At 40.3% G+C, this 27848-nt stretch overlaps 1 protein-coding gene across 12 annotated transcripts in view; it reads right to left on the minus strand.

The window, feature by feature from the left end:
• The window catches only part of ANK3 (ankyrin 3), a 358746-nt gene that overhangs the window by 27124 nt on the left and 303774 nt on the right, over positions 1-27848 (minus strand). For 6 of the 12 annotated variants that reach the window (XM_040564175.1, XM_040564176.1, XM_040564174.1 and 3 more), the window contains 8 exons: positions 26470-26624; positions 19511-19722; positions 17539-17746; positions 16847-16943; positions 15993-16221; positions 15276-15401; positions 14414-14536; positions 12143-12224 (listed from right to left, as the gene is read on the minus strand). In XM_040564175.1, coding sequence (XP_040420109.1) covers positions 12143-12224; positions 14414-14536; positions 15276-15401; positions 15993-16221; positions 16847-16943; positions 17539-17746; positions 19511-19722; positions 26470-26624 — 1232 coding nt within the window. Of the gene's footprint in view, positions 1-44; positions 7803-12142; positions 12225-13920; positions 13948-14413; positions 14537-15275; positions 15402-15992; positions 16222-16846; positions 16944-17538; positions 17747-19510; positions 19723-26469; positions 26625-27848 lie in introns of all 12 variants that reach the window. The other 6 variants (XM_040564172.1, XM_040564171.1, XM_040564170.1 and 3 more) reach the window with 3 other exon arrangements.

The raw sequence follows: 27848 nt of genomic DNA on the forward strand, positions 1-27848 counted from the left end.
AACAGTTCATGCACTAGGATCAACAAGTTGAAAGTTTTACAAACTAGGCTTGATCTCCACGAGGTGAGCCATGAGAGCTCCAGAAACCTGACTGCCTTCATTCTCACCAGTCCTCTTACTCCTCCTCCTCTCACTGTCGGCCTTTTCAATCTTTGATTTTATAGATGCTGCCTCTGTTCTCATATCTCTAGCAGACTTCGATGTAATGGAAGGCTGGTAAACTTGAGTAGCTTCTGATAATGATGTGTTCCTTGATGTACTGTCTTCTTCATCATCAGAGACCTCTGACTGCATCTTTTTCTCTTCATCAGATAGACGATCCACAAGCTTTAATGTCTCACCACTAATTCCCTTAAAATATTCAATAGAATGTTTACATACCTCCCTAAGCTGATTTTTTCTTACTTTAACTGTTGTCATTGTGACGGAGGTAGATCTTACCTTTACTGGTAATTTAGAAGGAAGCTGTTTTGTTTTTTCTTTCTCTACCTGCTCTTGTTTTGGCAGGGCTGCAGGTTTTCTAGCTAGATTGCTCCTATGTGTATTTTTTACAGGAATCCTAGACCTTGTTTCTAGACAGGGAGGAGAATTATCTTGTTTTGCTTTGTCAGGCTTAATAGCCCGTCTCACTTTACTCCCTGCATTGCTTTGGACATTATTTTGTGGCAAGACGTCTTTTACTGAGCTGGCCTTTACAGGAAGTTTTGATTTTCCTCTAGTCCCTACCAACTCTGTTGACTTTTGCTGCTCTCCATGTGCTTTTTGCTTATCTCTTACTCTGTGTCCTTGTGTTGTCCCTGTACCTTTTCCTGAAGTGCTTTTTGCTTGATTAGCTTTCTGCAGGGAACATTTCAGTTCTGAATGTTCTTTTAGCACTACATTACAGGTAATATCATCTGTAGGGACAGCAGATGAATCCAAATTGTTGTTGTTATTAAAATTATCTTTTGGAAACTCAGTGTTTTCTGTTTGCCTACAGCTTGTCTGGCTAGAAGCTGAACTCGCAATCACTTCTACGGTTTCATTTTCTAATCCCTGACCACTTGGCATCACAGCTTCTATCTTATCTGTCACTTCGCCAGGGCCATCTTTCTTCAGAGTCATGGTGGAAGCAGAAATTCCCATTTTAATTGGTGTGCGCAATTTGGGATCAACTTTAGAAGCGTTTACTGCTGCCGATGATTTTTCCAGTGAGTTACTACCAAGTGTTTGTTCCATGCAATCTCCACTGGCCTGGATGATGGGCTTATGTTCATCTGCTGTTGTTTCTACTGGTCTCTCTAGGTTTGTTTCTACAGTGTCGTCCCCTGCCTGTGGCTGTGTGATGGCAGTGACTGTACTTTTATCCCCTTCCCCCTTGTCCCCTGACTTCCCTTCAGAAGTATGCTCACCAATCTGAAAAAATTGGAGTCTTTCTTCAACAAAATCCCTCTTGCTCATGTCAATTGCACCACTGCGAGTCATCTCAAACATCTTCCCTTCATGAAATGGGAAGGGGTTGGGCTCGCTAGTTGGCGTACTTTCATCTGTTGGAGTTCTGGCTGGAGTTGTATCAGGTGTTGTTGCTTGAGATCTGTCTTCCACTGCCAGACCAAATGGCTTAGCCTCATCATCCCTTGATTTAGTCTCAAACACTTCGTCGTCACCTCGGTTATTGGACCACGGGTCAAAATCTAGACTCTTAGTGGCCACTGTTTTGAAAGGTGTTGCAAATTCTTCATCTACTTTGTAACTGAAATACGAATCGGGAAACACAGTCCTGTCAGGGTGTCTGCCTTCCAAAGTGAAAAACTGTGCCCCTGACTTCTGTTCGCTTTTATCTCCGGCCTTTTCAGAAGCTGGACCCTTCGAAGGCACCTTGTCTTCTTCAGGGCCTACCTTGCCTTCCTCCTCAATGACTTCAAGTTTACTCTGGCTAAAGCAGCGATCAGTCTGCTTTAGAATACCTTCTGTAGTCCATACGTCCTTTTTGGTTTCAACTGCTGGACCTGCAAGTTTAGAATCACTCTCAGTTAAACCATCATCTTCATCTTGCAAATCATAACCATCAAGAGAGTCAATCTCAGTCGCATCGGTATCATGGGAGAATTCTGCAGTGGTTGCTATGGAACACTCTGTGACAGACTGGTCATTATTATTCCCATTTTGCACTACATCATTCTGGGGTGAATCAAGCCCAACGTCAAACTCACTAGGTTTCCCAGAAGTGGGATGTCCTAACTCTTTCTGTTTCTCAACCTTTTCGGGGGCTCTGGGTTTTGAGGTTTCTTTCTGGTCATCTTCCAGTTCTTTCAGTTTGAATGTATATTTTTTAAGTGGAACGGGTTGATAGAGAGATTCGTCATCACTGGAGTCACTGACATCTGCTCCCGGTGGCACAGGAGAAGGTGGCTGCACTCTTATAACTGGTTCAGCCAGTTGGTATTTGTCGTGTTCATCTTGCAAGTTCACTTCTGTCATCTCCATTTCACTCTCAGTGGAATAGTGGGGCTTCTTTTCTGCCTCGCCTTGGTCTGCATCCAGTGGTGGAGGAGGAGGAAATTCAATGTAGGCAACTCTGTTACCCTTTGGTCTTTTGTTAGAGTCCTTTTTTATATGATTAGGTAGTGATTTGTCAGTTTGTGGTTCCTCAACTTCTGCCTGTTTTACAGAGGTTGATTTAGCCTCTGCTTCCTCCTCTGATTCCTCAGATACCTCAGGTATAGGACTGGGCTTGCCAGGGATATATGCTATTAGTGAGTCAGGTGTTTTAGATGTAAACTCGTAACTCACTTCCTCTGAACTTGGTGTTTCTGGTGTTAAAGGGCTTTTGCCAGAGCTGTCTATAAAGGACACTTGTTCTAGGGTGTCATCTTCTGGACTGCCTTGTGGAGAAGGAGGTTGTTTTTGCTGTCTAGCTGTGTAAAATGTCCCCCTTGTCTCTTGTACTGTCTTACTCTCCTGACTGACTATTTTTTTTATATTTCCTTGTTGCACCTCTTTCTCATATTGCTTTCCTACTTGAACAAAACTGACATAAACAGGTAAGGTCTTAATTTCTTTCACTCCCTCAGTACTTACTAATGGTGCAACTTTATTCAAGTAATCACTGGCACTGGGGTCAACTAAGTCACTCAAAGGAGATTCCTTTCCTGGACTAAATTCTAAAGAATCTGGTGATTTGCTAGGGGATAACTCAGTTTCCTCAACAGGAGGACTTAGACCTATTGAGCTCTGCTGCTTGGTAACTTTTCTGATTTCTGAATGCTTTATCTGATCATCTTCCACATAATCAATCTGTCTCTCAACTTTCTCCTTAATCACAGCTGATTGGGATACTTTAGCTGAAAGTTGATAAACTCCATCAAGCATGGCTCTCTTCTCCTCAACAATCCTGACTGGAATATGGGACACAGCAATTTCTTCTTTCCTTTTGGACATTTTATCAGCTACTTCACCATTATGGTCTCCCTCCCTGACAACAAATTCTCTGTATAAGACCTTTTTTGAGGGAGATTTTACAGTCAGTTCCTTCACTTCTTCCGAATGAATTCCATTTGCTGCCAATTTGTGCTCTGTCACAGTGATAAATTCACTTTCTTTGTCAGTTTTAGCTTCAACATGATCAACATGGTTTTCTTTCACTGTATCTGGAACAAGCACATGTGAAAGTTTTTCTTTTTGTGTTTTATGATTAGAAGTTCCAGGACTTTCCCATGTCCTATAGATTTTTTTGTCCCAGTGTCCCTTTGTTGAGTCTGAGCCATACACCAGGTCTTTTGTCTGCAGTTCTGAAAAGTATTCTGGCACGCTTTTACTCATTTCAGTTCTTTGCTTTTGTGTCTCCGAAGCACAAAAGTCTTCTATAGCTTTTCCTTTACCTGGAACAAAATCTTCCTGTATTTTCACCTCTTTCTGTAAAGCTGTACTCCCATCAACGAGCTCTACTTGTTTTGCATGTTTCTCTCTGGAATAAAACTGATACACTGGTAACTTACTTTCTTGCAATTTCTTTACTGGAATTTTGGACTGACTGTCCAGCTTTTTTTCTTCTTGAGTTAGATCCTTACTCCTTGGGCTTATACTTTGTTCAAACTTTAGCCTAATGGAACTGAGCTTTGATTGCTTCAGCTGAAATCCAGTCTGTGAAACCTCAGGTGCTCCAGTCTGCTGAGCACTCCCTTTGTGTTCCATAGTTTGTTTAGAGTCCTCTGCTGGTTGCACAAATATCCTTTTTTCAGGACTGCTGGGCAAACTGGACACTTTTCTTTCATCCACTTTGGGAAAACATTTCCCATCATGTGCGTATTGCTTCACCTTACTCCATTCGTCACCGGACGCTGGTAATTCAGAGAGCAGAACCTTCTCAGGGCTGCTGCTGGCAGAGCTCTGGCTAGAATGTATTTCTTTACCATTTCTTTTATGCTGCTTTTTCTCTGGAGACTGTAGCTCATCATTCAACTTCTCTGTTTTATCCCGAAAAAACTGTGATACTTCAGTCAGTTTTTCTTCTGCCTCCTTAACAGTCCTGTCCACCCTGTCTTCATATATCAACTTTTCTCTACCTCTGTCTAATCTGTCCTCAGTAAAGCGCATCCACATCGCATGTTTTGGACTACTAACATCTCCAGTATAGTGTAACACTGTCACTTTATCATAATGATCATCTTTAGACATTTTACCCACACCATTTTCAGAAACATCTTTATAGATTTTGGAGAGAATCTCTTTTTTGGGGGCAGTAGCTACTTTTTCTCTGCATCGTTTATCAGACCCCTGTAACTCTGCACTAAGGGGTAGAGCATGGTCAGTAACTGACTCCTCAGTATCAGAATGAGAAACATCTAGCTTTTCTGAAAGAAGCATTTTCTCAGCAAACCTGTAAGACTCCCCTCTTAGTTCTGACAACTCATCATCATGGTATTCTATTGAGTGCTGACTCAAAAGCTTCAGTGTTTTGTAAGAGTCATCAGACATGAGTTGAGCAGAACTAGGGCGACTGTCTTCTTCCTGGGACACAGGAGTGTTAACTCTAGAGGATTCCAGATAAGAAGGAAGTGACTCTTCGGCTGTGAGCTCCTCTTCTTCTTGCTGACCTTGTTCATCTGAACAAGGAAAAGCATCATGTTTTTCCAACTCTTTTAAGTTAATATCTCCCCGAGGTAAGTCTTTCTGATATACATACATTTCTTTTTCTGGATGCTTTTTTGTTTCTCTAATAATCACTTCAGTAGGTTCAGCCTGATTACCTTTTTCAATATGGACCTCTATTATTCGCTCCAGTTTGGGTTTCATTTTGCTGTCCTTCTCTGCATGTTGTGGTGAAGTTTCAGCAGACTTGCTAACATCGGATGTTACTGATGATTTATGTTCAAACAGACCTGCTAGTTCTTTGGAAGGGTCACGTCCAGACTGAAAGGCTTTCATTATGTCATGAACAGACATTGTTTCCTCAATTCTTTCAGATGTGCTTTCGGTGCATGGAGGTTTATGATAAACCATTCTAGTCGTCGTAGTGATATGAGTTTCTTCTTTTACTCGGACACCTTTGCTAAGGACACATTTGTGGTCATCTTCCTCACTGCTGCTGGCTTTCATTTGAAATGCTTTAACCTTCTCTTTAATAGACCCAGCAGGCTTTTGCTCCAGCTCCACAAACGTAGGTGCAGGTTTCGAGGCTGGTAGCTCCTCTGCTTTCTGCTCTGGAATTTCTTCAGATGACGGTTCGTAGCTGCGGATAACATGAACTACTTCAGTTCTTGTTTCTGTAATGACAGGAGGGATGGGTACATCATGGAAAAGGGGTTTTGGTCCTGTGCTTTCAGCACTTTGTGGGGCAGAAGGTGTCTTTTCACTCCTTGTTTCAAAGCCACTGTCAGATAAGGGACTTTTATCTTGATCATGTTGAGAAAAGTCATCCGGAGACTCTAAAATTGTATCTGTTCCAAAAAAGGAATCTGCAATTTTACATAACTCCTTTTCTGATGTTGAAGGCCTCATGGAGGCTGGAGGCATTTTAAGTTTATGTTCCTGCAAAGCAATAGCTGGTTTTAAAATGCGTTTTTGTCTCTCTTCACCTTCTTTTTTCCCCTCTTCAAACTTGTACTTTATGTTTGTTAATGAACTGCTACCAATATCATTTGCTAAGTAATCAATAACTTTTGACAAGTTATAATCCTTTTCCGACATGGTTTTAGTTTTAATTTGGACCTTCTCTGGAACAGATATAGGACTTGTCAAAGCTTGCTGTCTCGCTTCATCAATCTCCTCTGTACTGAACTCTACCCAGTCATCCTCAGATAGGTGTCCTTGATCACTTTTGGATACTTTAGCCGACCCTTTACTTTCTAAACACACATCTTTTTTCAGTATCTCACTAACTTTTACTAAGTCCTCTTTTACTTTCTCAACAATTTTAAAGGGCTCTTCATCATCAATTCTACCCTCTTTTGGTATCTCGGGTTGGAATGGTTTGTCCTCTGCGACATCTGTCTGCAATATTGCAGTCATTCTTATTAGATCCTCCTTCATTTCGGCAACATCTTTCAGTATCTCCTGACTGGAGGATAAAGAAGATGGTGTGGACAATTTGAGAGCAGAGGGTGTTAAGAACAAGGATGATTTTATTGGAGAAGAAGTTCGATTATAGGGAGGCTGTGTGCGTGCCTCTGTAGTCAATGTTTTAATAGGTGACAGTAACGCAGCAGCTGATTTTGTAAGCGGAGATGACTCTGGGAGCTTCTTTAATGCTGGTTCAGACAAAACATTGACTACAGAATATACTGGCACTGTTATTGTTGATGAAGTTACGGATGAGGTAGTTGCTGATATTGACCCAAGGGCTGTATACAAAGCACCTGCAGGAGGAGTTCTTATTGACTGGAAAGCTGATGGTGCTGAAGACACAAATGACCTGAGTGGAGAAAATGACATTGTTGAAGCAGTTGAAAACACTCTCTCAGCTGTGTCAGCAACTGCGCTAGCAGCACAACTTGCAGAATGTGCAGCTGCAGTGATCTTGTCTTGAAAAACAGCTGCAGCTTTGGATCCATTTATTAGGTTGGAAGAAGACGGGTATTTCAGAGGTGACACAGACCCATTAAGCAATGGTACATCTGTGTGCCCAGCTACATGTTTTGCTGGCGACGAGAGAGACGAGGCCGTCATGACCTTAGAGGATGAAACAGCATCAACTGCTGACTTAGCAGGTGACACCACTGACTTTAGAGGGGACGATAAAAGTGAGGATGCTGATGTGATGACCGATTTAAGAGGCAAACTTGAAGAGTACATGTTAATGTTGGATTTGGGGGATGCTGGAGGCGTCATGGTTATGGATGATCTCTCCAAGAGAGACCCTGCTGTAGTCACTGGAGATGTCCGAGAGGGGAATGTGGTAGTGGATGCCAGCCCTTTTAGGCTAGCAGCTTCTGTCACTGCGGGAGCTCTGACGAAAGAGCCTGAAGTAACCTGTATATTGTATGGAGGCTGTGATACCACAGTTTTTATTGGTGAAGAGATTGTCCGAAATGATCTAATCGGAGATGCTACATCACTAACAGATTTAACTGAAGATGTGGTAGAAGCTCCTAATGTGGATTTGATTGGAGAAGCAGAAGAAACAGACCATATTGATTTTAATGGGGAAGCTGTAGGAGTGTTAGAGGAAGAGCTTGATAAGGAAGTGAAGCCTGATTTGGTTTGCCCAGGCACTGTAATTGGAGCTGTTGTCCATGACTGATATGGCCGTGTTGAAAAGAATGGCTTGTATGAGTAAGTAGCAGGTAGGGATCTTGTTGCTCCTGCACTCCGTTCAACTGTTTCTTAAATTGTTAAATTAAAATCAAACATAAAATCAACAAAAATGATTGAAAAACAGAGAGACCAGAGAAGAAAATTGGTCAGTAAACGTTGTAATATTACAAAAAGCAAATACAATTGTTTGCATGAATTGAGATGGAGGAGGCAAAAGAAGATTAAAAAGGAAATAAACAATAGGAATGAACCATATACTGACAATTGGTCCAAAACAAAAAGCAACGTAAAATGAAAGACAGAAAGCACATTGCAACCAAGTCTGCAAAAAATGAAGAACAGAAAACACAAAGAAGGAATCCACAAGGTAAAAATAAAAACCACATCAAAAATTCTTCTCTTACTTCCTATTGACTTTCTGATGTCGTAATTCTAAAATATTTGTATCAGTTCTATTTTGCCTGTTTAGGTATGTCTTTGATTTGCACAACTATTAGAATTATCCTTTTAATTATTTCTGTTGTTGTTGTCATTCTATTCAGATATTGAACCTATACAAAATATAAACTTGTGTAAAAAGACATTATATATCTAAAATCTTTTTTTTTTTTTTAAACCAGTCAGAACTATTTCATGCAGAACCCAAAATTCCTTTAAGTGACAGGCAATTGATGTGCAAACTGTGAAGCAACTGGAATAAATTCAAATCTCTATCTCCCATGCACAATTCGGATATGCTTCACACTCACAAAGCCAATAAGAGCAAGAGCTTTTCTGAGTCAATATTTTAAAAAATAATAAAAATAAATGAAGAAAAGGAACTTTTGCATTTATTTATCATGCGATATTCCTTTTGGTTGGAAAAACTAAAGTAAAACTTTACATGAAATGATTTTAAGAAGCATATGTCATACATCAAATATGGAAAGTATGATATATGATAAATGTGAGCAAGCAAAGCAACTGAATCAGTTTTCATTCATGCACAATATATCATGTCAAAACAAGCACACATTAATACATTTTGTATGCTGTATAAAGCACAAATATGTAAACCTTAAAAAAATCATTTCACAAAAGGCCATTAAAAGAAGAGTACACTTTTTCTACAAGATGTAGTGTCTTGGTACCTTTTGAGGAGATTTCTTGCATCAGCTCAAAGACAGACCTGTTCAACTTTGCATTTCTCAAAAGGTAACATTAGAAAAGCAGTCAAAGAACAATATATTATGCAAAAACTTCCTGGCAAGGACAAACCTGTTAACTGTTATCATCCCCCAGAACACTCAGCTTATTCATAGGCATTTTGAACAGAATCATCATCAAACACATTTTGCATCACAGGAAATACTCATGCCAGAAGACAGTATTTCTGGGAATCCCATTACAGCATACATATCCTCTGATACAGCAATAACATTCAGAGAGTTGACACTGAAAGTAACCTAAAGGACTTTTTTTTTTTCCCTTTTTTTCCTTCTGTTTAAAGTTGGAGTTAGAAATGGGGCTGAAATATTTAAGCAACTTATTCAACACACCTTTCTCTGAAGTTACACTAATAATTTGTCAAACTTACTTGATCTGTCTTATAGACAGACAGTAACTTACAGTGAAAGAAGCTTAGCAAGGCTAATACTGAACTGTTAAACTTAAAGCACACACACACATACAATAGCAAATAAGTGTTCAGTATACCACAGGTCCATACCCTGCAAGGAGAAATATGTGGGTCCTATAAAAGCCAATTGAAGCTCAGAAGCTGATGTGGATGGCTGGTGATACTGCAGTATTAGAACATTTAGGTTGAAGAGAGCTTGAATATGAGGCCTGACTGGCACAGCCTATTTCAAGAAAGATCCACTTTCCCATCCTTATTGCAATTTTATTTTTAAGCACAAACATACTTTCTTCCCCCAAAGAAGAAAACACTGTGTACTTCATAAAATGAACTAGACTTTATAATAAAGATTAACTATCAGCAACTGCTAACATTCACCAGAAGTTCATACAGTCCCAAGTGCAAAAACCAAAACCCCAAAATCACTCAGGGAAGAATCAACATCAAAACAACTTGTTCAGCAGTTCATGTTTGGGAATGTCTTTAGAGGGACCCCACTGCACTGTGCTGAGCCATTGTGCCACAGCTGCTTAGCGAGGCAATCAATCAACAGGCTGCCCTTTTAACTGCTCTTTCTCCTGTTAAATCACAAATTCAGACATGTCTAAGATGCTTTTTCTGTGCTCTGTATCGCAGTCAAGAAGAACTGGTACAAAGAAAATGGAGTGATTTACCAGCATGTGAAGCTATGACAACTGAAGCAGCATGAAACCAGGCCATTTTACTTTCTGAAATAGCAAAGAAATTCCCACAACCATGCCAGAATTTAGAGTGGGATAATATTCTAAAAAGTGAAGTGGTTTTCATAACAGCCCTTTTTGGCTACTGGACACTCTTGGCCAAAGCAGTTTCCATCACTCTGTATCCAAGATTTTATGAGGAAACAGATGTTACTACCTTCTGTGCACCAAATTGCATTTCCTTGCTTGCAGCTGGTAACTTAAAGCACTGAGTGAACCCATACAAGAAGCTCCAGCTCAGCCCTGCTCCTGCTGCTCTTCAGCTGCAAGCTAACAGGGAGCACTGAGCAGGTTTAACCCACTCCTCTTCTGTGGGAGACCTCACTGCTGGGGAGGGCAGAGGGGTTCTTTGGCCACTTTTCCTGAGCAGGGATAAGGACAGGTAGGCAGGGGAATACCCCACCTTCCTCACTCTCATCTGCACCAGCACTGGCATTGACACCAGGGTGCAGAGGAAAAAAAAAACTGAGCGTGCATGCATGAGCTCGAGAGAGAAAACAGCCCAACCTCTGCTGCTACAGAACTGCAGAGTTGTGCCACTGAATTTGCTGGAAGGAGGGAGAGGTTCATCACTCATCTCTGATCAACAGAGCTAACACCCTGTGGTGTAAAGCAGCCATGGCAGCCATCCTGGCTCTATGCTGGGTAGTGTGCACACACTCTGGAAGAGCTGCACCTCTAAACCTGCAACCTTCCCTCGCACCAGCATTCTGCAGGTGGTGGTGGCTGATGACTGCATGCTACATGTACACAGGAGGTGGTGGCACTCCAACTGATAGCCAAACCCTGTCTGCCACCTTTCCTGACAAATACAGTAATTTTTGCATACCCTTTTTGGGTAGCTCACTGCCACAAGTAGTAACCATTGCCAATAGGGATACAACAATTAAAGAATGGCTGGGGACTTCTATTATATCAACACACCTTTTCTTAGAGTAAAGCTCATTAAGTGCATTTGGGTTTTTTTCCCTCCACTTTTTGCAAATGAGACCTAATGAACCTTTGGTGAATAAATATAAGACTTTTTTTTTTCTTCCAATGAGGCCTGAAAAAATAATTGTAAACAACATACACAGTCAAGCTCCTTTCAAGCAGCTTCCTTTTCCCTGTCTCTCGGTTCCCAACAAGCCTTTGACGGTACCTTAACAGTCCATCAAGATGTCTCAGTGGATCTGATAGCTTCTTCAGATGTTATATGCTTGAAGTCTTCTTCCAGGCCTGAGAAGTATAATATATTCTGGATATATTCTGATCCAAAGAAGCCACAGATCTTATAGGGTAATTAAAGAGCAGCCATCCAGTGGAAACTCCCAAGACCTGACGCAGTTTGTCTATGGATTTACGGAATTATATCAAAGGGTCTGTTGCAGGGTAGCAACTGAGAAGTTATGAGGCAGAAAGAGACAAGAAAAGACTAAGAATGGGGAACAACAGCATTCAACTGCAGGCAGGGGAGGCGAAGGAAGAAAAGCTAAGCCGAATGCATTGTTGTACTTAATAGGGAAGGAAAGCGATGCCATGGGTCTAGTAAAGGAGTACAGAGTTTAAGAGGAAGCAATGTGTGGTGCCAAGGAATAAAAAGCATCTGCAGTGAACAGAGGAAAAAGGGAAGAGAAGGAGAAAAGAGGGAGATATAAAATATGAGAGTCCACTTTGGCTAAGCATCTAAACATTCAAGCGCTTATCTGAATGGCATTTTTCAGCTTTGCTGAACTTTTGCATATTGCTCCCTTAGGGAAGAGGAACAGACTCATTTTGAAAGCAATTTGTAATCCTACTCATCTGGAGCTATATGGCATTTAAAAGAATGTATTTTTACTTAATTAGCACGTCATTTGCCAGTCAGGATTCTTCAAGCTCTCACAACACAAGATTTCACAGACCATCCAACAGTTTTGCTTTAGATTTTTTTTCCTTTTTCTTTCTTTCCTTTTTTCTTTTTTTTTTTTTTTTTGTAAAGTGACACCAAATACAACGTTTATAGAAAAAATGTCTCTTCTTATGAAAAATCACATATATATGGTTTAGTACTTTGTTAAGAGCAACTCACTCATTCCAGGCTCAGTCAGATAGCTGTAGCGCTTACGTAAAGCAAGGGAGACAAAATTCTGACGCCGGTCGGCTTTCTCCGTCTGTAACAAAACATAATGCTGTTTGGTGCCATCCCCCATTTGGACAATCATCAAACCTCAGCATGATAGGCCACATTTCGTGGTACATATCCCCACAAGGGAGAACAGATGTCTCCGTTCAGCTTCAGGAAGGCATGCTGGAGTCAGATTTGGCAGGGAATGGCCAGAGCTGGTCTCCATTCCTGTCTGACGTGTAATGAGTGTCAGGCACTATGGAGCGGGGAGCATGGCTACCAGAGGTGAAAGAAACCTGCTATGAACCACCAACCTTCTAGAGCAAGCAGGGAAGAGACTGCATCTCTGGGAGATGACCACATGAACTCATTCCTGCTCAATGTTTCTGCTTACGAGGTGGAAGAGCTTAGCAGACATAGTTCATGATCCTGCCCTACTGTATCTCAATACTAGCTTATCCCATTACCACTAAATAAACTGCTTCATACTACTAGAAATGGCATGATATTTTTAATTCTCTGTAAAATAAACCATGTTTGACTAGGAGAACAGGAGATCAACACAAAAGACTACAGATACAGACATAAAACATTCAGAGAAGTACAAATTCGACTGATCAAATATTTCTCCCCAGATTGATTTGTCCTGGAAACACATACACCACAATGTACACTGGCTTTAAAGTGAATACATTAAGGACAAAAAAAAGGCATGGGAGGGGATTTTTTTAATAGGCACAAAATGCAAAGATGCAGATTAGAAAGCAGACTACTACAGTTAACTAGTAAATTGTATTGTAAGTTGCTGCATTTGATGGGTTAGCTGCTAGTGTAATGTCTTCAATATTACAAGTCCTTTAGAAATCAGTTCACTTGACTGTGTCTAAAAATATGCTTTATTTAGAAAGAAAACTTTTGTTCTAGCTATATAATAGCTCACTGGGATCAAACACTGTGAATACAAAGTGATATGGTTGCTATTATTATTTTTCAACATGTAAGGAGTGTGTTATTTTTATTTTAGTCAGCAGGTGGCTACTGATATTTATTTTCCACCAGGAAGAGAAGAAAACTTTGCTGCTAGGTAAAACGGATGCATCTATGTGGTTTCTTTTATAAGGTGATCTCATTTATTGCTATCTCTAGAGTAAAATCCACTCAATTTCCTGACAATCTAATGTTGCAGTTTCCAGCAAACTGGGGATTTTTAAGCTGCAAATAACTGAGGTCTATTTGAAAATAGCTTTATACACAATAGTCAGAAATTCTTCTTAGTTATTTCGCTTTTTTGGAAGAGTCCAGTTTATTTTCAGAAATAAAATATTATAGGCTACCATTGCTAATACTTTCTCAGACACACGAGTTACCAAAGTACCAGCAGCATTATTTGAAGAGCTAAAAATCACAGCCAATAAGCTCCTCTCAATTTTGTAAAAAATAGACTTGGTCTGAATGTAGTAATTATATCTTTTTTTTTTTTTCCCAAAAGGAAATTAGTTAAATTTTAGACTACTATTATTCAACATGTAGTTTAATTTTGTAAAATATAATATTTTTTTTTGTCCATTCGTGAACTTCAACTGTTTTGCAACAGAGTATGTTGAGGATATGGTTATTCTGTAAATATTACTTCAATGCCATAGTTAATAATATTATTTATTACTTTCTGTAACATATTTACTTTTCTTCACTACTTCACTACATCTGAAGAAAATAAAAACAGAAGACAGTGTTTATATTACCTCATCATCTTGATCTGACTCTGTTTCCTTTTGGTCCAAAGATGCATTGCAGAGACAAGGAATATTATAATGGACAGCAGGGAAAAGAATATCAGGATATGAAAAGGACCAAATTGGGAGCACAAAATGCAGGCTGATTTATAATGCAAAGCAAATCCAAAATGCCAACACACACACAAAAAAATCTTACATCCAATGCAAATCATTGTGTGACATTACTGAAAGCATAAACCTATGACTTGCAGGCTGAAGCATGAGCTGTAAACAGAATCATAAAAATTACAGGAACTTGACACCACAGTAACAAGAGACTCTAAAAGCGTTCTACGTACAGAAAACCAATAAAACAAATTTTAAAAAGCCTTTATCATATTCCAAAGCATTCTCATGACCAGCATTTCTTAAAGTTTCTTTAGCAGAAAAAAGACAAACTAAAAAAGCAAAAATAAAATCAAACCAACCCTAACACAGATGTTTGTTTCCCAACAAATACCTTTTTTTGTGCTGGCAAAGTGATATTCAAGTTGCAAACAGCTGTTTGTGGCAGTCCTTTTGTAGTCTTTGGTTCTTTCAAAAATGATAATCGTCCACAGGGTTCCTGGCTGGTGTCTCTTACCTAGAGAAGAAATTACAGTATAGTTGAGTAATATGCAGTAATTTAGATAGCTAGAGGAGGCTTCTGGAGGGTTTTTCAGAGTTTCCTTCCACAGGAAACTATCTAATGGGTCAAGACCAATATTACTGAGGTGGGACTCAGCCTCCTCTCTCAGCAGGATAAATGGTGGTACCATGAAACTCTCTAATGGGAAAAAAGTTCCTGCAATCCATGTAAGAAGGGACACTGGGTGAGTCCAAACAGATAGCAATATCCCAGTATAAAACTGAGAGGTATTTTCAGCTCACCTTCATTTTTTTCTGCAATGTTCTGCACTTATGCTCAAAACTTATGTGCTTAAAAACTTCTTTTGCACAAAAGCTATGATAACACAAAGGAAACTGAGCATCCATTCATGGTAATTTAGAGGAGACCAGTCTGTATGCACTTTTTGTAGCCTGTTCTGCTGTACAGTCTGTTATCAAACATATCACCTTTTCTTAGTCCCTGGGACACAGCGATCTAATCCTGATATTCTGCTATTCGTGAACAGAAGTTCATGAATCCTTGTCATGGGTTTTCTGGTCCCAGCTTTGTCAGCAACTCTTTTGTGGCTTCATGCAAAGCACTCTCCACACTATTCACATATTAAACAATGACACTTACATCCTCAGGGCAAATTAGTTCTATTTAGCTGAAAAAGCGTTATCACAAGAAAAAAAACACCTCAGCAGAATTAGCTGGCTTGTTTTGCTTTTACCTTGATAGAGAATGGCAGTCTATTTTCTTTGAAAGCATAAAAATTAAAAACAAGCTGCTGTCCTCCTTTAGTCAAAGGGGCCAGGTTTCCATAGCAATCAACGTAAATAGGTTTTCCTTCCAGAACCTATCAAAGTAATAAAATGAAAATCAATAAAACCTCGTTTCATAATATATCCACACAAGTAAGTATAGCATGATTCCCCCACTACAGTTCCTGAGTTTAGCATAAATCTCCATTCAGATTAAATTCAGTGACAAACTAGAAAATCACTGTGCATTATGGCAAGGCATTTTGAGTGCCAGCAGTTTGGGAAACTGTGCTATGTGAGTGGCTTTTCTGAAGTAAGAATATCTAGATTTCCTTCAAGAAACTATGTCTTGGTGCCTATTCACCATAAACCAGCCCTAGTTCTGACTGTGTGTCTGTGAGGCCATCGAGAAATAATTCCAGGTCAGCTTTCTGAAAAACCCAAGGTTACTTGACAACAGCAGGTGCAAACCCCACCAAAGGCTAGCCTGGGGCATCCATCTGGAGACAGCTCTTCACGTTCCCCCCTCCCTTGTCCTTTTTTGACATCACCTCAAGAAGCTTTTTGAAACAGCATTGCTGCAAACCTTTATTTAACTGGGCTCACAGTTACTTTTACAGAACTTACTGCCATTTGGAAAACACACTGTCTGTTTACAAGGAGGAAGCCAGCTGTAAGAAATATACCTCAATGTCTTTGCTTCTTGCAACTTCTTCAAAATTCTCTTGTTGCTCCAAAGTTTTGTCCACTTTGTCATCAGTCATGCAGAAGCAACGCAAATTGGATTCCACAGGGTCATTCATTTTGGCAAATATAACAAACTTTGCCATGTAAGGAACGCATATTAATTCTCTATAAAGCTGTGTTGCCAGCCCAACAGTCTCTAGTACCTGATGGCAGTCTGCAAGCCAAAATCTGAACACGAAAAAGAACTGTTAAATCAGCTTTTCATTATGCTCAAACATTGCTCAAGCCTTTAAAAATAAACCAAAAAGAACTCTACTAATTCCATAAAATTAATTTAAAACCTTGTGTGTTTTTTGTACATTATATTTTTGTGAAAGTAATTTTACATAATCTTCGACTAAAAAGCCAAAGAGCAGCAACTTTTACATTTTAATGTACATTTTCCAAATTCTCCAATGTATGTAATGTAAATAACTCCAAATTCTTTTATTGAATGTCCATTTTCAACTTCCCTATTCTGTTGCTGTTTCCAGAAAAACAAACCCCTGTGTGGCACTGCCACCTTTGTTTAGAGAAACAGCATGTGCGATTGCCAGGAGACTCATCCCTAGCAGAAAAGGCCAGGACAAAGATTCATGTGCAACCTCAAATATGTAGTATGCTGATACACGTGACAAAGAAGCATCTGGTCCATTACTGCTTCATCAGTCTTGCAGAAGACTTATAGAAAGCCAAACAACAACAACAACACAACACCATCACCACAACAACAAAAAGCACCCTCACAATAATGCACACTGTTAACCAACAGTAACTACTCCCTGGGTGCATTTGACAAGGTCTGCCACCATACCTGGCTGAAACATTGGTTGTGAATGAGACACAGTCATTTGAAAACGTCAGCGGAGTGGTGCCTGTGATGTCCTCCCACTGTGCAGGTGAAGTACCTCCTACGTAAATATAAATCATGGAGATTTTCTTTTAAAAGTCAAGCACAGGCTACACAGGAATATTTCTATCTTAAGTTATTTTGCTTCACACAGCAAAAAACAACTTAGATAATGTTTTCCAAGAGCTGAGCTACATGTTATATATGTATTATGTCATATGTTACATACCAGGAAATGATGCTGATGTAAGGAAGATACATACCTATAGTCCATAGGGAAACTTCTCTTGATATCAGCTAGGCCAGAATGACTTCCGCAGGTACGCCAGAACTACTTCTGCATACTACTTTTATTAACAACTACATTTAATAGTCAAGGCTGAAGTTCTTTGTACTAGCTAAATATAAAATAGTATTTAATATCTGTTGGCAGGAGTTCTTTTACAATAGCATGAGATGAGACTAAAAGCCCAGGGAGTCAGTGGGAGCCTTCCAGGTGACCTCAGCTGGCTTTGCTGAGAAGAAGTGATCTGAAATCTACTGGACCGAGCACATCAGCCTCCCTAACTGGAAAGAACGAGTTGTACAGCTACTTGAGTGAGCACAGAGGCACTGCTGTCACCGAAACCTTTGCAAAGAGAATGATTTTATCTAACCTGTAATGCTACATAGAAGTCGAAGGCTGGGCGTCGTGTCTCCTTTGTACCCATTGGTTACACCTTCTCCTGATGGAGGTGGCACAGGAATTGTCATGGTTATTGGCTTATGAAATTTTCTTCTTCTTGGCTCCACAGTGACGATGGGACTGAAAGTCGCTTTATTTCCAAGGACTTTTTTAACAATCTCCTCTGGAACTGGTTGAGCCTGTCAACACAGGGAAGATATTTTAAACTAGTGCTACAAATTGGCTGTAGATATGCACAACTGTTTTTGAAAAGGTAGCTCAATTTTCCTTTAATTTTCTATAAAATTTTGTTTTTTTCCTAGGGAGCTTTCTCCTATACCTCCCTTGTGTGATTATTAGTGCAATTCATGCCTTAGTATTTTTCTCCACAATCCACTTATGATTTCCTAATAGCTAACTTGTTGAGCAAAGCTATAAATCTCAGAAGGTTGCCTGTAGTGTTTGCTGAGAGGTTTTCTGAGGTTGCCTGTTTTTAATTTACAGTGATGGGTGACATCAAATAAAATTTCAAAATGCAAGATGAGCCCTACTTTGTTAGCAGAGTATTGAGAAGTGAGGACTAGACATGCTGTCTCAGATGCTGAACAATTCTCACGTCTGCCAGGCATGAACCCATGCTCCTAAGGAACACTTTGTACTCCTGATTTACCTCTGTCCCCAGTGCTTCCTAGGTCATTCCATTACTGATTACTATTTGCTTGGGTCAAATTCAAACAGAGTGCAAATAGTTGCTGTAAGCAGCAGCTGAGATATAAGCAATTTTCAGACTTTCTACCTCAGTTTTGTGCTTCTGGAGATTCCCTAACTTTTTATAGGGGTAAAGGAAGAAGAAAGAATAAGCAGTATGGAAAGTAAAACTATGTAATTTTAACAGTTTTTGTCATGCAAGACTTGAACTCAAAAATGATAGGCATCTCATGGGAAACCCTCGTTTTGCATGTACTTTTTTTTTTTTTTAAATAATTTTGAAGTCCTTGTTTCAATCAGGCTGAACTGTGACTTGCTGTATTATTCAAACTACACACTGTACTGATAGAGTATGCAGCTACTTTGCAATCTCAGCAGCGACCACACTGCATATAGAGATGCATTTCCTTCACACTAGATAGCTCTGGAAAAGCAGCTGTATAACTATAATAGCAGAGCTTCCAGTTTCTCAAGTTCAATTGCCTTTATGTGAAATATTGTTAGTGGATGAAAAATGTTCCAGAGTGAATTCCAAGCACTGGAATCCTGATTCCAGTATCCTGATTTCAGCATCCTGATTTCAGCACCCAGATTCCAGCATCCTGATTTCAGCACCCAGCATCCTGATTTCATGAACCCATCAGACCTCTCAAGTTATTAAGTAATTTTAAGTGATAATTAGCAGAACCCAATGAAAAGATACATCCTTCAGAGTATTTCTCCACTTTCTGTGCAGTTTGTTCATGGAAAGTTATGGAAAGCTATTTGCTCTTCCCAGATTCTACCCATCACCAGGAACACCAGTGTCCTAAGCTACAACAGATGTATATAGGAGGTCTTTGACCCAGAAACAGCTGGCAAACAGCTGCATAAGCTCCATCCCAAATGCACTACTATGTCCACTGACACCAGCCACAAGCTGCTACTTGGCCACAGGAGACTGGACTGCACAGTGTCTGTGCAACTCATAGAAGACTATCACTGCAGCTTGCTGTGGCTCCAAACCTCTGCCTTTTCTCTCTGTTTTTCAGAGGCTAAGTGATACTCAAGGTGAGCTGGGTTTTTGCCACAGGGTGGAGGACTGTGCTTTGCCTGCACCAGGGGAGCACTGAGATGCAGAGCATGTGCCTGGGCAGCCACACACCAGTTCAGAGCTCATGTGTGAGCCGCAACTTGCTCCTAGGGACCAGGGAGCAGCAGGCTTCTTAGCTGTAAGCTTTGTGTATTAAGACCAACCACACAGGTCATGTCCTTACCTGGAGCCCCACGCGGATTCTTTTGGTTAGAGCACCCTCAGGGAAGGACGCCTGGACACGCGGCACTGTTGTGCTGCTCAGCACCCCTCCCTCCGGGCCGATTTGGTTACTCTCCTGCTTGATTCGTGAGACCACTGCGAAGTACTGAGGGAAATCCTTTGTGACAATCCTGCAGATACGCTTCTTCTCTAGCTCCTCAACACTGTCCAGCTCTGGTGGGAGAAGACAGTTAAAAATACCTGACATTACCTGTCCAGGTTCAGACCAGACACATCTGGAATGTGTAAAGTTTTTAGTCTGCCTTAAAATACTTTTAAACATTTTTTTTTAATTTACTACAGGAAAAAAAAGAAACAAGACAAAAAATAACACTATTAATCATTAAGCTTTGGTTTGCGCAGTGAACTTTTGCTGAAATCATGACTCTGAGTGCCAGCAGCATCAGACACAGATCTGCCAGGGCACTGAGGCACTGGCACATGACATTCTGCAGCAGCAGCTGCCATAGGATGGCAGGTCTGTCACTGGAACCCACCGAGATGTGGAAGAGGTAGTCAAGCTTCTTTCCTCTCTCATGTAAATCTGGAAGCACTAAGTGCATTGATCTTTCTGAGCACACCTTCAGAAGATGTATATTTCCAGTCCCCTCCCTCACACAGCTCCGGCATGCAGAGAAAATCACTGTCAGTTCGTGGACTAACTTTACACCAGGTGTCCAAACCAGAGCTTGCCCAGCTAAAGCACTTGAGAAAGTTATCTCCCAAAGTGGCATCCACATATTCCTGACCAGACACTGAGGGCTGTAGTAGACTGTGGATGTGACAGAGCTGTCTGCCAGCACTACCTGTGAAACCACAGTGAGGATCCCTTCCCAAATAAGGCTTCCAGTCATGCAGGTATATGCCCCAAAATAACTGCATTGTGCTCCTCAGTTCCCAGAGATACTTAATGAGTTCTCAGAAACACCTGGAACACAAACAGGTCACCAAAAATTTGCATGCTCTGCCACATTCCCAGCATGTGGGGTCACCAGGACTCAGAAAGAGATATGGAGGATCCACCTGTATTAAGTAAATTCTGTGTACATGTATGCACTGAGGAAAACTGTTGTGTTACAAGAACAACTAACCATGCAACTGTATGTATGCGTATATATATGCACTAATGAAATCCCTGGGATATAAACACTGTTCACAAATGGAGACAATTATGTGACTACCAGGCATTTCTCCTGTAATTTTCTTGCATTTTGCATTTTTAGCTATTGTAATTGGGTTTTACTCCAGCACTCCACAAGCCCCCACTCTTATTTTCATCCTTTAAAAAGCACCACATTTCTAAAGGAGAAAGTTTATTCTCAAAAAGATTATACTTCTACCAGATGCAGCAAGAGAAAGCAAGAGGACCAAAAATGGTACCACAACAACAGACACTTGTACAAGTCTGTGTGTGGCTGAGACATTTTCCTCCACGGAGCGTGTAAGCTCAATTACAGCTCCAAAAGAATTAGAATTTATGTTTGGTAAAATGTCAGTTTTCCATTTAAAACCTTCAGCAGCTAATTTGGATTAATTGCACAGTGTTGCTGTGGATCATAAGAAGCTACCAGAAAATGATAATTTCTTATCATAACGTCAGCTTCCATTTACTTTGACTCAGAGATGATATCTGAAGCCCTCTAATGAATTAGGTATTCTGCCTGCAGCGTCTGGAAGCAATGGCTTGTGCTGGAGACAAACTGGATCTTTAAATTCCCAGGCAGGTATAATCTTGACTGGTAAATCCTGTGTACTCTAGTGTTTGTCACTAGAGACAAACCCACTGTAAAATGCTCACAGAGCTGAAGGATAATCAAAATTCTCCTGAAGTAGAAAATCAAGTGTTTTATGTAAGAACTTTTCAAAATCCTTTGAGTGTGGCAGGCACTCTCCTTTAGAGGAGGAAGGTGCACAGATGAGAGTGGCAGAACAACAGCCAGGCATGGAGAGGAGTTGGACTACATATATGGACATTATGTTGAGTAATATGTATGTAAGCTTCTATGTGAAGTTGCCCTCTAACAAAAGCAAAAGACCCCCAAAAAACACAGAAGATGAGCAATCTTAAACCACCTCTCTGGATGCATAAGGAATGCAGTGTTAGCATGACAGAAGTAATGAAACAGGGAAAACTTGTCTTGGGAGAGGTCACGTTTCCTGAACACACCTTATGCATTTCACAGCAAGAACAAGCATCACTATTTTCCTCAACTGCTGACACTTCATTCCTATGTAATGCATTACAATTAAAAACCTCAAAGCTTTTGTTTGTTTTTAAATCATAGAGAAGTATGCTTTACACCTTAATTTACAGGTAGGAATGGCAAAGCAGAGAAGCAAAGTAGAGAGGTTAATGGCAGAATTGGGAAGTCTCCTAGTGTCACTGTCCAAGATTGTACTAATAGTCCAAAGAACACCTATTGCCGTTGAGTTTTGGTATGTCAAGAGAAAGGTATTACACATACTCCTCGCACAGGTCTTCCCCTGCCTCCAAAGTATATGGTACACTTATTGTAAGGCGGCTGGAGGGAGTGAGTAGCCAGAGATGAGACGGAGAGAAGGAAAGAAGGGAGGAAAGGAAAATCACTCCTTACCCTCCCTCTAGCCCATGCCATATGAGTGTTATGTTATGGTTCCTGGACAGGAGGGAAGAAACCCAGCCACATTCTCCAAGGTCAGAGGTGGACCTCACGTAGGCTAGCTCAGGTCAAGAAATGCAATCACACCAGTTTTGTCAGGTGAGCGCCAGCTGTGGATCAACTTCATCTCATATCTGATACCTTTCATTTTTACTTTCAAATAAAGTAACACAGAGCAAGTGACTTTTACCTGGAAATGGTACTAGAGAAGACACAGAACACCTGGCTGTTCCATGAGCTCCAAGGTGTCTCTGTGTGATCTGGGATCTTATTTCCCTTGCCAGGGCCTTAGAAGGAGTTTTGCTAGCTCTGAAAAAGCAAAGCTCACCTGTATTTAGCAGACTGAACAGCTCTCTGAGTTTTGCAACCTTCCTACATTTCTGACTAGCTAGAGCAGAGCTGACCTTGTCTCTGTGCAGAGACTGAAAGACTGGACAAGCATAGGACACCAGTTTCCCCAGTAAACAGACATGCCCATTAAGAAATTGCTGCAATAAAAGCAGGTCACACAGGAGGAGGTGCTCACACGCAAAAAATTACAGGAGATGGAGGGATGCAGAAAGGGGAAGGGCCAATAATAAAATGAGGGCATTGAGGCTTGCCTTAACAATGCTGGTAATGCCCCCTCCCAGCATCAGGGTTTTACATACATAACTAGGTGCTTCCAGTGCCACAGCTAGCAAGGAGGCCTCATCTTCAAATGAGGCAATGTCCCTTATGTGCTGCTTTGTCTGTTTTAGGACAGCCTCTTATCTTGCCGTTCACAACATGAGGTTTAACAGTGGTAGTTTAAAAACTTTTCTTGGAAGTGTGGCAAAATCACTGCAGAGTGATTTATGGTGGTATTTTAAACTTCAAGCATAAACAAGGTCATTCCGGTTTGATCTGTAGATTCAAAGAAGCATTTGTATAAAAACTCCCGCTTCCCATCTGAAACCACACACTGCAGCTGCCAGCATATTGTAGCCACAAATAATTACAATTCTTGTCTCATTCCATAGTCTGCAAATGACTGTCAAAACATTCGCTGCCCTGGTGTGTGCATTTGTGCCCATAATTTATCTACAGGTACAGAAAGGTACTTGTAAAAGGTGCAAGAATGTATAAAGCAAATGCAAGTTATACCTAAAAGGAGCCCTACTGAAAACGTAACCTATTTGTAAGACAGAGAGCTTTTCCTTTTTTTATATATGTAAAGACACACACACATATATTTCACTTGACTTAATTTTAAATAAATGTAATATGGTCAAAAGCTGTGAACTAGTACTCCTGTATTTGGAATCAAACCCTTCCTATTCTTAAAAAAAAAAAAACATATTCCCTGTATTCCATCAGCCCTATATTTACCCAGCACCATTTTTCAAATAAAATTAATTTAAGCAGAAGCCTGATGGCAACAAAGGAACAGACTCTTTGCATCATGGTTAACTATTCTTCCATGGTAATAAAAGCAAAGTTCTGCTATTATTTAATCCTGCATTTAATACCCTGAAGTACTTCCTTCTGGTCTGGATTATTTTGAGTTTGAGACACATTTTTCCAGCAGATGGTGCTGCTTCAAGTAAAGAACAGGCAGGTTTTCAGCAGTCCCCATGTCAGGAGAGGAGCAAAGATGTCCTTCTTCATTGTCATCCCCAAAGGCTGAGCAGCACAGCAAAACAGGAAAAACAGAACAGAAGAGCAGACTGCACCTTTAAAACAGTCAGCATATTAAAGATTCAAGAATAAAAATCTGACCATCCTTCTACACAGACAGGAAGAACCAGTGAAACACAGCAGGTCTAACACAGAACGGACCAACTGCTTTTAATAGGAAAATGGCCATTCCTGCAGCATGGAAACAGTCATGGAATCATCCAGCATTTAGGGATGATTGTACAGACGAATTTTGTTGCAAAGAGATTAAACTTCTAAGAATGACTGAGCATCTAGATGTTGCTTTTTCTTTCAGTCAAGATTGCTTCTGCCTCCAGAGTTCATACCTGGAATCAAACTTCTTAAAGCCACGGCTTCTGAGAGCCAAAATATTGCTTCAAAGCCAGGTCTAATTGTGGCATATTGCAACAAACCAGTAAAAGCTCAGATAAAAAATGCTTTTAATTCTACACATTTATATTTTATATTATCACTTGGAAGACTTTTTGAAACAGAAAAGGTGTCATCTGTATGGAACAGAATTTTGTCAAGGCCCTTGTACTATTTTAATGAAGGTTTTGTTTTCCTAACTAGAGAATAATTAAAGTAAAATGAACTGAACAAATGATCAACACAATGCTCCGGGTGTGACCGTAATATTTTTTCTCTTTTCTCTCACATAAATGATCGCCTGGGTTCATAAATGACATTTTTGTGGCTTGGAGTTTAAGGTGCTAAATATTTTCCCTCTAAGGGAATAGCTCAGTATCCATCACACTTTCTGTGATTCACGAGCTGCACTTCTGCCCACTAACCTCAAACAGCAGCTCCCCAGAAGGGAAGAGCCACCTGAAATCCTCAACAATTGTACCCTGGCTCCAAACTGTGAAGCTTACTATTTTAGGATTTAAGTACAGAGGGCTGCATGCCCACCGCTCAAATTGTTCTTATTTATTGAGCCCTCTTTCTCTGCAAGATGTGAATTTATCCATACAGCACCCCTGGGAAGTGCCTCCGTTATCAATGCAAGTTGCAGCACTCCAGAACAGGGTTTTGTGCCTAGATTTCCTATCTCCAAATTGATCTAAGCTCAGTTTAAAAAGCACAAAAAGCAAATAATAAGCAAGTTGCTTTTCAGTTCTGACTACCTCATCATGGACAAGGCACAGATATTTCACCCAAGTGCCAAATCATTATTTTCTGTTTCATATGCTAGTGCACAGAGAAGCAGGGGGTGGTGGTGAGATTTTTTCTTTCAGAAAGGCTAAAACGACACCTTCAATCCCAGTGCAATTCTTACCCAAGCAATACCATCCTGGGCCACACTTGCTCTTTTGCCTGCTCCACTGCTTTTAGGTACCTTTCTGTGATAAGGTTTATTATATTTTTCCAAACCCACTGACCCTACATATTCAGTGTTTCTGCCCTAGTGCTTGATTGGTTCTATTATATTTATTTCCAAATAAATAGCTACCATCATGTAACAAACAGAACTTTACACTTGCTCTGTATTTTTACAGGCTCAGGTGCAGCTCAGTTACTTCAAAGTGACAATACTACACCAGCTCATCCTGCAAATCCCATTCCCAGATGACCAGATCAGTAAAAATGCTAATCTCATTGCCCAGGGAACCCCTCACAACAGCACTATTTTCCTTTCTATATCCTCAAAGTTTGTCTTCTACTGAGGCTGCCCTCTTCAAACAAGGAAGATCAAAGACAGAGCCTGCTCACAGATACACCTCATAGCTGCCATCCACAGCCTGATCATTTGCTTCAAACACTTTTGCTGATAATGAAAAAACTTTCCTGCAGCTTGTGGAAAGCTCACCACACCGTGACTTTCTGTAAAAGGTTATCCAGAGAAAATCCTGTGGGTAAACCCTTACACCAAAGTCCTACACACAGGCTGTTTCATTCACACTCAGATGCAAAGAGCTAGAGCAATGGTTTATCAGCACAAGCACTGAAAAATACTTGCTAGGAAAAGAAAGTAGTGGTGGCACGGGCTCTCTGTGGCCGCAGCCTGGCTTTGCTCACAACATGTCCGCAGGGACCATCTGTCACAGCATCTTCTGATGAATTGAGTACAGCTGAGTCCTCTCATCTTAAGGGACTCTCACATAAACAGCAACATCCACACAAAACAAGGGAGCCTGACTTCCCAGATGGGCATCGAGAAGCAAGTTGTGTGTTTGGGGGAGGCAATCCCTTAGAAACAATACTGTTTCTAAGAACAAGCTATAGGATGAGGTCTGCATCTGTGGGAAAGTCAAATAGAACTGGTATTTACTTTTTACCCGTGGTTTGGAATGACCTTCACATGGCCCTGCCTGAGTAGCAGAAACACACTTACCTCCAGCTGGGATGTTATTCTCAACTCCGTGCTGTAAAGCAACCGTGCAACTTTGCTTAAACTTGGCACGACTTCAGACCAAAGCTTACCACTCTTTTCAGGATGTCTCCAGGCCACTGCTGAACAATTTTTCTTTACAATCCTTCCATTAGTTTAATATGTAACACACACTGTATTCCCCAAAGTCAGATATCCTCTGCACTGTTTTATTTTAGGTTGCTTTAGTCTGCTCATGTCAGCAAGCCTGCACAAAGATAAGGCTTGCTAAAACTTTGAGAAAACGTTTACCTTCATCCATGCCATTGAGTATTTCAGTTAAGTCTTCATGTTTGCTGTCATACTGGTGTTCCTTCCATGTTTCACCATTTTCACTTCGAAGTACGATTAATTCTCTTTCCTTTCCTCGCATTGATCCAAAATGTGGGATTTCCACTATGACAGGGCTAGACAAAAAAGGAATCATATTATTTTTAAGTCACATATTTCCTCACCACCCTTAATTTTCCTATGGTTATTAAATCCTTAAGAAAACTACAGTCGTTTTAAATTGTAAGCACTGTTACAGTAAAAATGCTTTTAAAATTGCCAAAGCTGCACAATCCTTTATCATTTAAACTGTAGATCATATATAACTTTGAAACATTTGTATGTAGCTTATTTTTAATATAAATCTTTCGAAATAGCTACCTACATGAAGAAATGGCTACAAATTTTGCTGAAGACAATTCTCCCTGCACATATATCCTGGCCTGTGGGCAATCTAGCACATGCAGCACTGCTGACCTTTAATTGACATTACCATAGTCAAAAATTTGGATTTGGCTTAAGGAATTTAAAGTGGCCAAAGTTAGTTCAGAAATCGAATTTATGCAACAGCTATTGACTGCAGCAAGAATTGTGTGTGCCTGTAGATTTTAGGCTTCAAACCAAGTCCCAAACTTTTCAAAGCTCTCCCTGGCTCTCTGTTGATGCAGCTCCTGTGAAATACAATAGGTTGTTTCTCATTAGTTTCACTTTCTGGTTCTCATGCCCAAAATCACAGCTGCAACATCTGTAAACATCACTGGGGAATGTTTAGATCCTTACAGAATGGATTTTTCTGAGTTTAGCAACATCATGACCACATTTATATTAGTTACTGTCAAACATTTTGGGGAAAGGGAAGAGAACGGGAAGGTGGTTAATAATACACCTAAGTCAACAGACAATGTACCTTAAACAGAGGACTGCAAGTGCATTATTGAACAATTATTGTGAACAATCGACAGAAACCACCATTCACTTCATGTGCCATTCCTTAACAAAACAGACATTTTTGCCAAACACTTCACAGGCAAGATATGCATTTTCAAGTATGCTACGACAACCGACTGAAATCACGCAGTAAGTGAACAATTATGGATTATGCAGCTTTAAGACATTTAAATAGACAGTATCATTATTTTCCTACAGAGGTTGTAAAGGACTTCACCTCTTTGTAACAACTCAGTGAAAAGTTACACCACGTGATGGGAGGAGTATGCAGCACTTCCACAGTATGGTGCACCAGCAAGGTGCTTGTCTGCAGTAAACTATCGATTACCTGAGTACGGAAATCACAACAGCCATCATGAGTAAAATATGAACTGGAGTCCAGTTTTCGTGTTACATACCAAGGGAGGAAAGTT

The sequence above is a fragment of the Cygnus olor genome, chromosome 7 (genome assembly GCF_009769625.2).
Source record: "Cygnus olor isolate bCygOlo1 chromosome 7, bCygOlo1.pri.v2, whole genome shotgun sequence".
Lineage (NCBI taxonomy): Eukaryota > Metazoa > Chordata > Aves > Anseriformes > Anatidae > Cygnus > Cygnus olor.